Source organism: Labeo rohita, chromosome 8 (assembly GCF_022985175.1).
Source record: "Labeo rohita strain BAU-BD-2019 chromosome 8, IGBB_LRoh.1.0, whole genome shotgun sequence".
In the NCBI taxonomy this organism is placed as follows: Eukaryota; Metazoa; Chordata; class Actinopteri; order Cypriniformes; family Cyprinidae; genus Labeo; species Labeo rohita.
Window position 1 is genome coordinate 956897 of NC_066876.1, and position 14914 is coordinate 971810.

Sequence of the window (14914 nt, forward strand, 5' to 3'; positions counted from 1 at the left end):
GCACAGAAGTACCCCCTTTTTTAATCTTCATAATTCATAATGTATGTATAGTGCCTCAATCAATCAATCAATCAATCAATCAATAATTAAATAATCGTTTTCTATACAAATAAGCACAAGTCAAACTGTGATACGAAACGGGACCACAGGAGACGCCAAAGACCACTAAAGCTTCTGCCTTGACCTGACTCTACTATATGGATCCATTCAGAATCTCTAAACCTCGGACCACAGCATAATCTAAAACACATTCAGCCAGCAACCATTATAAAACACTCTTACTTTTAAGCCAAATACAAGCTGTAAAGAATAATTTACTGACGTAAGTCATTATTGTCTGCATTAGCGCTGTTTTGAACTTACTGTTTGAATTCGCTTACTGGAACCTTGGACTTTCCAGGAGTTTACCAGTTTAAAATTATGTGATTGCAAAAACCTGCTTCTTTTCATTTTTAAGGTATTGTTTTCATTATAACATACTAATTCAAATTAGTAATCAATAATCCCCTCCTGGTAGTGTGATTTATATAGTGTCATTTGTAATCACCTAGACAATGACTCTGAGTACCCATGAAAAAGTGAAATATAGAAGTGCCAGTACTGCATACTGGTCCGTACCACCCCACTTCAAGCACTGCCTACATCTCAAGAACTGAACAAGAGCGATTCAGTGAAAGAGTGTTTTACTACAAATGCACTGTGGTGAACAATGCTGCAAAATAATTGTCAAACTATCTAGAGACCATAAATCATAGATGCTTTCGAATTTATGCAATCAATCCAGAGTACCCTAGCAACTACATAGCAATATAGTGTCTGCGGTCAGAGACAATTTGATCTCTAGAAGCTCTAGAAAGTTTCCGGTGTCACAATTGTGCTCTGTCTAGGTAAATTTCTTGGAGAAGCAAGCACATGGATAGATTGGCTCGATTCCCTGACTGCTTGGAAAGGAGAAGTGGACATGAAGGCTCTTTCAATCGTTGAATGACATGGGTGGCCTCTGGTGACCAGAAAGATTTAGGCATTTTCTTTAGAAGTGGTGTTAAAGGAACACTGATCTGACTATAGTTCTAGATGAATCAATGGTTAAAGTTTGCAAACTGGAGAAAGCATTGAAGTTTTTTGATTGTAGATGGTTCTGGCCATGACTTGACTGTTTCAACCATCCCTTCTTCAATCTTAATACCGTCGGTCCTAGGAACTGGGTGAAGGACTGATAGAATGAGCACATCTTCAGCTTTGAGATATACATTACTGTGCAAAAGTCTTAGGCCTTTAGTATTTTCAGTAACTTTACATTGAAGTTCATTAGTTAACATTAGTTAACATTTGTTTACGATTTTATTTAACATGAACTAAGAATGAACAATACTTCTACAGCATTTATTATCTCTTAGTTAATGTTAATTTCAACATTTACTAATGCATTATTCAAATCACAAGTTGTGCTTGTTAACATCAGTTAATGCTCTGTGAACTAACATTAACAAACAATGAACGACTGTTTTTTTATTAACATGAACAAAGATTGATAAATGGTGTAATAAATGTATTGTTCATTGTTCGTTCATGTTATACACTAATGTTAACAAATGACACCTTATTTTAAAGTGTTACATTATTTTCACCAACAAAAAAAGGTAACTGGTTTTAGCCAGTTTAGCCACTAGAGATTTGGATGGTAAATGTAGCCCTGCTTGAAAGCCTCAGGTACATACTCCTTCATGGCTTTCTCCGAACACCACTAGGCTTAATAGTCTGTAATTTCAGACTTTTTTTCAGGGAGGGCTTTCAGTCAAGGTGGAGTTGACTTCTAACACAGGATGTGATGAATGTCCGGACACAGGTAATAAAGTGAACAGTCCAGATGATAGGCAGTGCCCCACTTCAGGATGTCACCCGGCCTCCGTGATACCACTGGGTTGTGATGAACAAGCCAAGAGTGTTGGATTTCAAAACATGAACTTAGAATGGACCAGTGCAGTACTTGATAGTGCCTCTCCCTAGTGGTTTTCCAGATTTGATCATATATATGCATGAACAGACTTCGTTACGGAGTTGATGGCAGTGTTCCCAAGATGAAGTTACCGACTGACCCAGAGTTCAGGAGGGCTTTAACTGTAAGAGACACATCAGAGGCAATTAAGAATCAGAGTGGAAGTTGACATCTAACTCATCATGGGATGTGGAGGGCAGATGAGACATGGAGACCTCGCTTGTTCCTCAGCATTGCATTACAGACATAAATGCTGGGCCAGTTGGCAGAGACAGAGTTCAGTTGGGGACAGGTGAAAGACATCCACTTGCATGGTCTCTACTGCTGGTTTTGCAGGTTTGCACTATACAACATCAGGAAATCAGACCATTCTTTTTGGGATCAATTTTTTATTGGTTTTGCATAGAAAGAATCATATACAATTGTATACAATTGCTTCTTTACAAAAACAAAAAACAAAAAAAACAGCTCAGTCTGACCATCTGAACCCCTCCAAACACCCACCCGCCCCCACCCCCCAGCGGTCCCCCAAGTCCAGGCCACCTTATAATAAAATTGCAATCAAGTGAACAAGGTAGTGAACAAGCATAGTACGATGTGTTGTTTTAGAAACTAACTAGCTAGTCATGATTGTTTCTCAGATATGGTCGCATCTCTGTCTTTTGAACCACTTTGTTTTAACAATTTAGAAAGGTCGTTAATAACTTTACGCGCAGTTGATGGAGTAATTACAACTAATTCAACAATTTGAGATCAGCGATATGCAAAGGAACATGGCAGCTGGTGACTACTTCATCGTTTTTTGTTCCGTGTCATTTTGCTTTATTTGCTTTTCTTATGCAGTCCACATGTATTACTAAGAAGAAATTATGCTTAACAACAGGTTGAAAGTTGTAGGTCCTACCACGTAAGTTTGCAATGCTGTCAGCGAATGTTCATTTGAACTATGGTTCCAACATTGAATCACTAAAATATTTTGGTAATGATACCATAGTTGGCTAACAATGCTTTTGGGAAACACACCCCTGGTTAGTGTTGTAGACTCTAGTTGCACAGTGGTCACACAGTTGTGGCCAACTGATAAGTTTGCAAGGATTACATTGAGTGTCTTCACAAGGTTGAGTGGGAGATGATGCTCTGTCATCCAAGCTGAGATGTCTGAAAGGCATCAAGAGATATAAGCTGAGGTAGGAGGTAGTAAAGAAGTAGACTTTTACCAAACGAAGATTTTTAGCAATGGGCAGCATTTTCAGAATGCATGGACAGCAGGTCGTAGGTAACAGTCAAGTCCAACTAGGGTCCCACAGCAGCAAAATCGAGCTCAAGGCAACAATCTCCTTGTCTGAGACACAGGAGTCTCAAAGCTGGTTCCATTCCAATATAAGGACAAGACTCAGTAACCAACACAGGAAGCACTGGGGTATATATAGGCAGACACAAATGAGTAACCAAGACATACCTTTGTGACACAAATACACAGGAAACAGAAACTGAATAGTCAAAAGACATGAGCCAAAACACAGAAAACATACAAAAACCACAACAGGCAAGAGTACATCAAATGTACACTGTAAACTGCTGTGGTTGTAAATGAGTGAACAAATTTAGGGATGCAATTTTATTAATTGAATTCAGACTCCACTACAATTTTCCAGACACTTCATATAGTGCACTACAGAGGGGATAGGGAGCAATTTAAGGTGTAGTGTTGTTTGTTGGTTCTTAGTTGCAGGTGGTTGGGACAAAAACTGTGATTAACATGGCAGACACCTTTTATCACTTGTTTTAGCACATCATGTAGTTGGGACACTTTGTGAAAAGTATTTTTATTATTGCTAATTGCCATGTTGCCATGATCTAACATAACCTAATTTATTGTAACATCTAATGCAATATGTGTGTGTGTTCAGTTTAATGAGACGGGCCGAGGCAGTGTGTGCAGTCAAGCCATTATGTTGGTGACAGATGGAGCTGTGGAAACATATGACACTGTTTTTGCCAAGTACAACTGGCCTGATAGAAAGGTAAGAAAAGTTTCTGTTGGCTCAGTTTGCCGGGTCAACTGCTGAATAATTTTACTGACCGGAATGCTTTAAATGTAAAAACAATTCTTTCTTGAGTTTTTATACATTTTCTCACATAAATAATGCCAAATTTGATCAGAGATTGCTTTTTCTATTTCTTTTTCCCAAGCCCCCAAGCTCTCTTACTACCTTGATGAGTAAGATAATGACTAGAGATATATTAAATCAGGGGTCTTCAATGTTTTTCAGGGTAAGGACCCCTTAGGCAACAGAGACATGGAGCAGGGACCCCCTATACAAAACTTGTCAAGCAGAGCTACGTGTTAAGCATAGAGCCTTTAATATTATTAGAAACCATATTATGATTAAGTATAAATAATTAATATTGTTATACATGTATAAGACAGTAGATCACTATGTACATTATTATTGTTGCACATGCATCACTGCCTGCATATTACATTTTATAGTTAAAATTGAGATTTATGAATAATAAAAAACAACATGTTGAGATTAAAAAAAATCACAATTCATTAGTTGTTTGCAGTTGTTGTATATTATTTTAATGGATTTGCAGAGTCATACATTTTAATTTTACTTGTCAGATGAGAATTTACCGAAACTTCACATTTTAATTTTACTAGACAGACAAATAAATCTTCACTTAAACTTTAGCTTCAAGCTTACTAAAACGTAACATTTTATTTTTGATTGTGAGATAAAGCAGCAGCTCCTTGACAAGAATAGCAACGTGTAGTGAGACATTTAGGATTATTTACAAGGCATTACTGTTACAAATAATTGGAATGGAATTTAAAAATATGTTAAAATTTTTTTTTTTTTTCTAGAAATCATATTAGGCTGCATTTAGATTGTGCTTATCTATTTTGACATTCCATATAGCTGTCCAGTGCTAGTATCACTATATTGCACCTTCAATCTAACAATCTAATGCGCACATCAATCTAACGTTATTTTTGTCACACTGTACAACAGTAAATCTGTTTTTGTATTATAGTGAAGACTAAGTTTAGGGTTGGGGTAGGTGTAGACGTTAAAAAAAACACAATCCAATAGGTAGAACAATTCATTTCATTGTTAGTTTCCAGTCGGAGCTGTATTCCTTCTAGCCACAACCGAATAGCTCTTCACTGAACAGAAACTGGATTCTAACTTAAATAGCCTACCTATGATTGGTCATTGTGTTTAAGAGATCAACAAACATGTTTGTTATTGGCTACATTTCTCATCGCTGCAAAAAACTAGCTGTAAATACGATATTTAATATTCTCCGGAGCTCAAACTCATAAGCGCAATGGAGTGTTTGCTAAACCTGTTTTGCCAATAATATTATATCATCACAGTATCAGCTGGAGTGTGCTTGCTTTTGTTTCGCGGTGCTTATATTTAAAATGGAATTTTTGTTGTTGTTTTTTTACCAATGTTTTAATTTTTGTAACAGATTTTTTGTGATCAAATATTAATTGGCGGACCCCCTGCAGTGCTGCTGCAGACCCCCCGGTTGAAGACCCTTGTATTAAATAATAATAATAATATTCAGTTCAAAACATCCATTCCTGAATAGGGAAGGATGGGATGGAAAAAAGATGGGATGTCAAACTCTCAATACATTTTCAAAGGGTAAAAATACAAACACATTTTAATTCCTTCTGAGTTGACAGGTGAAAAGCTGGATCCAACTGAGTAGGTATAAAGAAAGAATTGTGGACTATGGGAATAGAGAAAACTGTTTATTTATGGCCGACGTGGTCTAAACTGCAGCCGTATTCTAAGATAACTAATAACAACAGGGTTGCTGGAATGGTGTTTCTGAACAAAAAAGGAAAGAGCGTGACACGGCAAAATTAGCGACCATTCAAAACAGTGGCATATAGTACAGTGGTGGTATGAAATAATACCATGGTATGGTATTGAATTATTACCATATAGTAGAGGTACTTTTAATGTTGTTGTTTTTTTAATAGTTCCACATGATTCAGACTGAATCAGAAACTGATTCAAACCATTTTGTTAACCTACCTGACATAGAGAAAGAACTAAGTGATGAATCAGGTATACTAAACAAACAACAAAAATGATTGAGCAGTACTGTGAGGGATAAATAAATGTTTCTCAGGTCAATATTCTGTAAACTCTTTTGCCAGATAAAAACAGTAATGTTTAACTGGGGCTGATGGCAGAGACATGAGGCAGAGTTTAAAAACATACTGCATTTTGCTTGGTAAAAAAAGCACCTCAATGTGAGCCAGTATGATGTTCTTTTGTGCTTCTCCCCCAATCACGCTGTTATTGTTCCCTACATGTTTAGCATTCTTAATGCATCCCTCGCTCAGCATGTCTAATGTCTTCCTGGGTGGTCTAAATCTACTGAAAAGCTACTGCTTGTTAATGTTTCACACGTCGTATTGCTAGTGGTTCTTTGCAGTTTACATTAAACCACTATAATACCCTTCATTGATCTAATTTGTCATGCAATGATACCTTTATACCTTACATCTTTATTTTCTGTTAAATGTAATGACATTGGCAAACCATTGAAAATCTTGAGCTTTTGATACCCTAAGCTGGACTGCTTAACAGACAGAAAGTATTATTTTGAACAAATGAGGCAGACAAGATATAAGAACCCAAAAATGTCAATCATTTGGATATTATCCATAGGAAATATTAATTCCCGCACTCACTAGTCGTCATGGGTCCCTAACTGCTGAACCGAAGGAGTCAATGTACACAGGCCCTTTCCCAAATGGGACTCTAAAGCCTCGCCGTCCTTCTCTGAGTTTCCGCATTTTCATGACGCAATGCCATTTTGACTGCTGCGAAGCCTTAAATGACAAATGGGACACCCAAATGGCACACTCTACAGTCTTGTGGACATTAAGTGTGCCATTTGGGACAGGGTGTCGGACCTGCCTCTCTCCGATTCAATCATCATTTTTCTCATTCTATCAGGTCTCTTCTTAAACATCATCTTTACTTGTCCACTCATGTACAGTGCATTTGTCCCAATCCAATCTTTTCTTTAGATGTTAGGCACAGTTTGAGTCCTCAATCTTTTGAGGAGTGTGGAGAACATTGCTATGGGAAGGGAATATTTTTATGATTAACACATATACAGTAGTCAACATTTGAAGTGGACTAAAACCTTTCATCAAAGTTGTCCTAAACCAAAACAACACCTGTTCTTGTTTTAGGACAACTTGAACTTTTTTAATCCACTTTAAATGGTGACTACTGTATTAGTTAAGTAAAGTGCACACAGTATCAATACAGCAAAAAACAAGAAACAGTGGAACTTCAAACATGGTGTACATCCTGTGTTTTATTGTATGTATGTATGTATGTATGTGTGCGTGTGTGTTTTATCTCAATGGCAGCACATAATGAGGTGTAGAGAATCTGGAAGCAGCATTCATTCTTTGTTTTCTTTTTTTTCTTATTGTATCACAAAATAGATTTAAATGGTTGGTTCAAACTTTTATTGAAGCTAAATTATTAAAGAGTAAACTAATTAGATGCAGGCAGGGTGCTGTGTCTCATCTGCTGTTGAGGGATTGTATATTAGCTCTGTGTTAGGCAATTAAACATGACTGTCAGCTAACCCAAGCTCTCCTGTCCGCAGGTGCGTGTGTTCCCTTACCTGATTGGTCGGGAGTCTGCCTTTGCTGATAATCTGAAATGGATGGCGTGCGCTAATAAAGGTTAGGCTTACTCATTCTTCCTCATGCAGTTCTGTAAACAATTCTGCAGCTGATTAATGAACAGTGAAGGAATGACCTGATCTCCTCATGTGTGTAGTGAAAAACAGAACCTACATTTGTCTAAATTGCTCTATTCGGTTTATTCAAGTTAAAGCAATGGCTTGTGTATAGTATATGAATTGTTATTATTTTATAGATTATAAATAATCAAAAGTTTATTATGTCTTAGATTGTGTAGGGGAGCACGGGGCACAACCTAACACTTCTTGAATTTCTTAGTTTGTGTAAATCCATGTGGGGTTCAGAGTATAATTTTTTATCCACATTAATTTCACACTTGTCTAGTACAAATATGTCACTTTGTTTCATAATTACAGTGTATATGTTTTTCGTTATTCACCTCAAAATACGTTAGTAAAATATGACAACATGCCCCATATGTAGGGTACATTATAACGTGAGGGGCACGTTGTAACATGACCATATGACAGCTTAAATGTTATCTGATCGAATAACAAAAATATACACGACAAACTAAAATATTTTGTCAATAAAATAAAATGAGTAACTTTTTCAAATAAAATAGTGCCATTTTTTTAAGAATTAAAAATTATCTAATTTTTGAGTTTCACAATGAGCACATCGCAACCATGCGTGGGACGGCCCTGATCGCAAAACGTCTCGGTTACGTATGGTAACCCTCGTTCCCTGATGGAGGGAACGGAGACGTTGTGTCGAGTAGTGTACGACACTAGGGGTCGCTCTTGGGAGCCCAAACACCTCTGACAGTATAGAAACAGGCCAATGAAAATTGGGTGTGCAGATTTGCATAGCTGGCCACGCCCCGTTCATCCGGGTATAAATAGGGCAGCATGTGCATCTGCTCACTCGTTCTGATGTGAGGAGCCGAGCGTCTCAACTCACTCAGAAACGGTCCAGAGTTGTGGCATGGGAGACACAACGTCTCCGTTCCCTCCATCAGGGAACGAGGGTTACCATACGTAACCGAGACGTTCCCTATCTGTCGTACACTCCGAGTTGTGTCGAGTAGTGTACGACACTAGGGGTCCCCTGTAAAATCACGCCACAAGTCTGGCCGTGTCATGAGTGACCGGGCGCAGATAGTAACAAGCCAGCGTGTTAACATAAGTGCGACTCACCTCTTCGTGACCTTCCAACATCCAAGAACTGACCTGTTACAGCAGTGTCCTGCAGCCGGGCCTGTCTCAGTGGAGCGGCTGAGCGTCTTGGCGGACGTTGGGGAAGTGACTGTTTCCCGAGGGAAAGAGGCACTACGGAGATCACAACCTGCCCAGAGGGGGGGTATAAGTGAAAATTGTTAGGTATGGGACCCAGGATGGGGCTCACGTAAGGGAGACAGCCAAACCTAGGACCTTAGAGACCAACCTGATCTCAGGGGAAACACCGCACCATAATGAGCTATAGGTGGAAAATACACACATGGGGCCACCTGAGGAGCCACTACATATGGGGCACAACTCCAATCATGAATAAACAGTGTTCATACCTTATGCTGGAGTTAGCAGCGAGTTCCTCCGCAAAACTCTGCCACGTCTGGAAGTGCCAATGATGGAGGGAGGAGTCCAGGGTTCACATCAGGAAACCTACTGAAACTTAGAAGCGTAATCACCAATTAGGGGAAGTGCTTTGAGCAAGCTCTACACCGACCAGTGTGCTTAAGTCAAGTGCTTACGTTCAAGACTCTAGCTGAAACTGGCTCCATGTGCAAATTGTAAAATCTGGCGAATGTATTTGGTGTAGCCCAACCTGCAGCTCGACAGATGTCTGTTAATGAGGCCCCGTTTGCAAGAGCTGCCGAAGCAGCGACGCCCCTGGTTGAATGCGCTCTTATTCCTAGTGGGCAGGGTAAACCTCTGGCCTCGTAGGCCATCCGGATTGCGTCCACTAACCAGTGGGAAATCCTCTGTTTGGAGACAGCCTTCCCCTTCTGCTGTCCTCCATAACAGACAAAGAGCTGTTCCGAACGTCTGAAGGGTTGAGTTCGTTCCAAGTAAATGCGCAGGGCACGGACTGGGCATAACAAGGTCAGGTTGGGATCATCTTCCTGGGAAGAGATGGCTTGCAAGGTCACCACCTGATCTCTGAAGGGAGTGGTGGGGACCTTGGGCACGTATCCAGCCCGGGGTCTCAGGACAACGTGAGAGTCTGCCGGTCCAAATTCTAGGCACGCATTGTTGACGGAGAGGGCTTGGAGATCTCCCACTCTTTTGACAGAAGTGAGCGCAGTCAGGAGCGCCGTCTTAAGGGAGAGGGCGTCAACCTCGACCGATTGGAGTGGCTCAAATGGATCCCGCTGTAGGCCCTGGAGAACCACAGCGAGATCCCAAGAGGGGATCAGATGCGGCCGGGGAGGGTTCAGTCTCCAGGCTCCTTTCAGAAATCTGATTATCAAATCGTGTTTCCCCACCGATCTGCCCCCCATCAAGTCATGATTAGCTGATATAGCGGCGACATGAACCTTGAGTGTTGAGGCAGAAAGGTGCCTGTCCAGGCCCCCCTGGAGGAAGGATAACACTGACTCGACGCCACACCTCCCCTCGAGAGGAACACCAGTTCACAAATATGCGCCATTTCAGGTCATACAGCCGTCTGGTGGAGGGAGCTCTTGCCTGTAGGAGAGTGTTTACCACTGATGGTGAAAGGTCTCTGAAGTCCTCTTGGTCGCGTCCAGGGACCATAGATGGAGGTTCCAGAGATCTGGGCGCGGGTGCCAAATTGTGCCCTTCCCCTGAGAGAGGAGGTCCTTCCTCAGGGGAATGCGCCAGGGAGGGGCTGATGCCAGGAGCACCAGGTCTGAGAACCAGGTTCTGTGGGGCCAGAAAGGAGCCACCAAGAGAATCTGTTCCCTGTCCTCCCTGACTTTGCACAGGGTCTGTGCGATGAGGCTCACTGGGGGAAACGCATACTTGAGCCGGTTCTTTGGCCAGCTGTGTGCCAGTGCGTCTATCCCGAGGGGAGCCTCGGATAGCCCGTACCACAACTGGCAGTGGGTGGATTCCGGTGAGGCAAAGAGATCTACTTGTGCCTGGCCGAATCGATCCCAAATCAGCTGGACCGCCTGGGGGTGGAGCCTCCACTCGCCTCCGAGCGAAACTTGCCGTGACAGAGAATCGGCCACACGGTTGGCTTCGCCCGCAATGTGAGTGGCCCGAAGAGACCTGAGTCTGTGTTGGCTCCATAACCAGAGATGGCGGGCGAGCTAGGATTAGCCAGTCGTCGAGATAGTTGCAGACGCGGATGCCCATTTCCCTGAGAGGGGTTAGGGCAGCCTCCGCTATCTTCGTAAAGATGAGGGGAGACAGGGAGAGGCCGAAGGGAAGAACTCTGTGCTGATATGCCCGTCCTTCGAAGGCAAACCGCAGGAACGGCCTGTGTCTTGGAAGAATCGAGACATGAAAGTACGCGTCCTTTAAGTCTATCGCCACAAACCAATCCTGAGCCCTGACACACGTGAAAAGGTGCTTGAGGGTTAGCATTTTGAACGGGCGCTTGTGTAGGGTCCGATTCAAAATCCTCAGGTCCAGAATTGGCCTGAGCCCACCACCCTTCTTGGGTACAATGAAGTAGGGGCTGTAAAACCCTTTCCTCATCTCGGCTGAGGGGACAGTTTCTATCGCACCCTTCGCCAGAAGGACTGCGATCTCCGCACGAAGAACTGTGGCGCTGCTGCCTCGCACTGAGGTAGCTAACACACCCTGGAACTTGGGCGGACGTCGTGCAAACTGGATAGCGTAGCCGAGTCGGATGGTCCTGAGGAGCCAGCGGGAAAGGTTGGGGAAATTCAGCCAACCCGAAATATTCTCCGCTAGGGGTCTCAAGGGAGTTACACCCGATGCACCAGGGATGGGGGTCGTGTGGCTGGGAGGGCAGTGCGTGGCCGGAGATAAGAAGCCCCGGGACCCACTGGCTGCCACACCCAGCAAATTTGTGCCATGAGAGCTGACCAGAGGATTCCCCCGAGAGGGGAAATCGTCCGAACAAGCTCGATGTTTCAGGACATGGGGGAACACAGTGGGTGTGTGACCGCATGTCCTGGATGGAGGACACAGCACCCGACCATCGAGCAGAGGGTCGGAAGTGCTGTGTGTAACGCCCAGAGAAGGAAGAAATTGCTCTTTTATTGACCATCGGTTGGAAGCCGAATCCAGCGCTCGTCCCCTCGTCGAGTGCGGATCCGGACAGGTCAGGCGATCCCTCCTCCCTGGGCGGCCCGTCTCAGGACCGCTTCGAAGCCTGGCAAGGGTTCTTAGTGGCCTGAGGACGAGCTGACGGTGCCACCTTCCTACGAGAGCTGGACCGCGGGGCGGGTGCAGCTGCAGGACTGGCAGGTCGCGGGTCCTGAGCTGCTCTCGTAGGCGGCCTCCCTCGGCGCAGAGCCTGCGCCGTGACCTTCGTAGCTCGTAGAGCATAGTCAGTCGCCGAGCGCAGTTCCTGCACCAGCTCTGGGTCGGGAACACCCTCGTGCAGATCTTTTAAAACCTTGGCTTGGTAGACCTGCAGGATTGCCATGGCGTGCAGGGCGGACGCGGCTTGCCCAGAGGCCGAATAAGCCTTCGCTACGAGAGTAGACGAAAACTTACAGGCCCTGGACGGGAGTTTCGGTTGGCCCCTCCAGGAGGCGGCGTTTTCCGGGCACAAGTGCATCGCAATCGCTCTCTCCACCTGGGGGACCTCCGTGTACCCCCTCGCCGGACCGCCATCGAGGGTGGTGAGGGATGAGGAGTTGGCATACCGTGAACGAGCCGACAGAGGGGCTTTCCACAATCTCGTCAACTCCTCATGCACTTCCGGGAAGAATGGAACCGGGGAGGAGCGCGGCCGAGGGTCACGCCCCTTCCCCAGGAACCGATCATCCAGCCTAGAAGGCTCCGGGCCGGGCGGGGGAGCCCACGTGACCCCGATCTCTCGATGCCCCGATTTTGGCATCCGCCATCGACTGAGATCCGGCCGCCGGAGCGGCGAATTCAGCCGTGGCGTCAACCTCTGACGGCTCGCGCTCTCCCTCCGATGCAGCAGCATCCTCCTTTTCCCCAGCAGGAGCGCCGAATAACAAATCCAACCCATACTGAGACGAGTTTTCAAAGTCATCCGGACACTCCATCGGTAAACACTCGGAGCGAGCGGTTTTCGGGGAAGCACCCGGCAAAACATCGCTCGATACCCGGGGGTAGAAGGACCGGAGCGGGAAGCAGCTGGGGCGAGCCGCGGCTTCTTCGTAAAGAAACCGAGTCTCGAACGAAGCGTGCTTAATGGCAGTTCCTCGCAAGCTTGGCAACCACCATCAGCGAACGCTGCTTCCGAATGCCCACGCTCCAGGCATTGAACACAGCGATCGTGCCGATCGTTAGGGGAGAGGTAGAATCCGCAACCAGAAGGGCACAAACGGAAAGGCATAGTGAAACACACAAACCGTTTGTGCTAGCTCTTTTAGAGAAATTTGCTCTTTTTAGAGGAGAAGTTTCTCTTGAAGATCGCCGTCGACGCACCCAGGGGACTCTCGCACACCCAGCCGTGCTAGAGAGAAGGGAGAGACCGCTGTCTGTGCCGTAGATCCAACGACGAAGAGGTGAATGTTGCCGCTTCTCACGCAGAGACGCTGCATTCGGCTCCGAAAAACAGAACGAGTGAGCAGATGCACATGCTGCCCTATTTATACCCGGATGAATGGGGCGTGGCCAGCTATGCAAATCTGCACACCCAATTTTCATTGGCCTGTTTCTATACTGTCAGAGGTGTTTGGGCTCCCAAGAGCGACCCCTAGTGTCGTACACTACTCGACACAACTCGGAGTGTACGACAGATAGGGAACACAGCTAAACAGTACAGTTCAAAACAATGTGCGCAAGTAGATGAAACACATTCAGAAAAAACGCTCTCTTTCCTCCAAACACAGCTCTCACAGAACAAGAGACACATAAACAAGCCAAAATGTTTTACATTTCTTGAAATAATAATTTCTGAACATTAAACATTGACTGTCAGTCTTTATTCACCTGTTTCTTGTGGTTCTTATTAAAAAACATAAAAGTAAATAGTGTAAATTACATCACTAATGTCATATAATAGCATAGTTTAATAATAGTGGGGCAGATTGTAACGCAGTGTTACAACGTTCCCCATCAACACGACTGGAATTTACAGCTGGTTAGTGTCTTCTGCTGGTTTGCGAAGCATTAACAAACTCTGTACTTTTACTATGGTAAAATAAATATTCAGCGATATCTTCAGAAGGCTTTTGAAGACACTCAATCATGTAGTGTATAAATTCTATAAGGTTATTTTGTCATTCATAAACGGAGTCTGATAGTCCCCCTTCACTACGTAATTGAAACTGCGACAGTTGAGTGCATGAAGTGTTTTCAGTTAAGTACATCATCCAGGTATTTAAAGTGCACTTTTTACTCTACAAATCGTTGTAGAATAGTGCATTAGTAAGCGATTTGGGATGCACTTAATATTGCACGGGATGATAATCTAAACAATGAGATTTTATGAGTATTCATATGTATTTTTATATAAAATGTGTTTAATCTACACATACATTTTTTTATGTAAACACAATATTAGTTATGTTATCCTTTACTGTTTTATGCAGGGTGCTGATTTCATACACACCACCAAGGGGTCTTAGTGTGCTTTCTGGTTATGATATAAGCAATAGAGGTAATAGAGTAAGAGGACAGCATGGGCTGCATCCAGAATTGCATATTTCCCTACTATAAAGTAGGCAAAGATTTTGAAGTGTATGATGGACAGTTTACTGTCCCATGAAGTCACAGGAGAGGATTTATAAAGCAACACAGTCGAAAGCTGGAGGATTGCATAATAATGACAATATGGCAACTGTAGTATGCCCAGATTACATTCACACTACACACATTCATACTATATATAACAGGGTCATTCCATGTCAATTCAAATCAACCAGAGGTCCTCGGTTACAATTTTTGATTTTGGCAGAAGAAATACATAAACGAAGAAGAAAGACAAAATATTAAATGTAATGGATTTAATAAGTTATACACTGTTTTAAAGAAGAAGGTCAAAATGATAATCTTAACCTGAGATTCGGAGCCAAATTACAGGGGGGTAAAAATGACCTCAGATGACTGGGCAGACGCACTTTTAGG

At 43.5% G+C, this 14914-nt stretch overlaps 1 protein-coding gene across 1 annotated transcript in view; it reads left to right on the forward strand.

Moving 5' to 3' along the window:
• cacna2d3a (calcium channel, voltage-dependent, alpha 2/delta subunit 3a) overlaps positions 1 to 14914 on the forward strand; it is a 170475-nt gene that overhangs the window by 76702 nt on the left and 78859 nt on the right. The window contains 2 exon segments of the mRNA XM_051117795.1: positions 3907 to 4020; positions 7664 to 7742. Coding sequence (XP_050973752.1) covers positions 3907 to 4020; positions 7664 to 7742 — 193 coding nt within the window.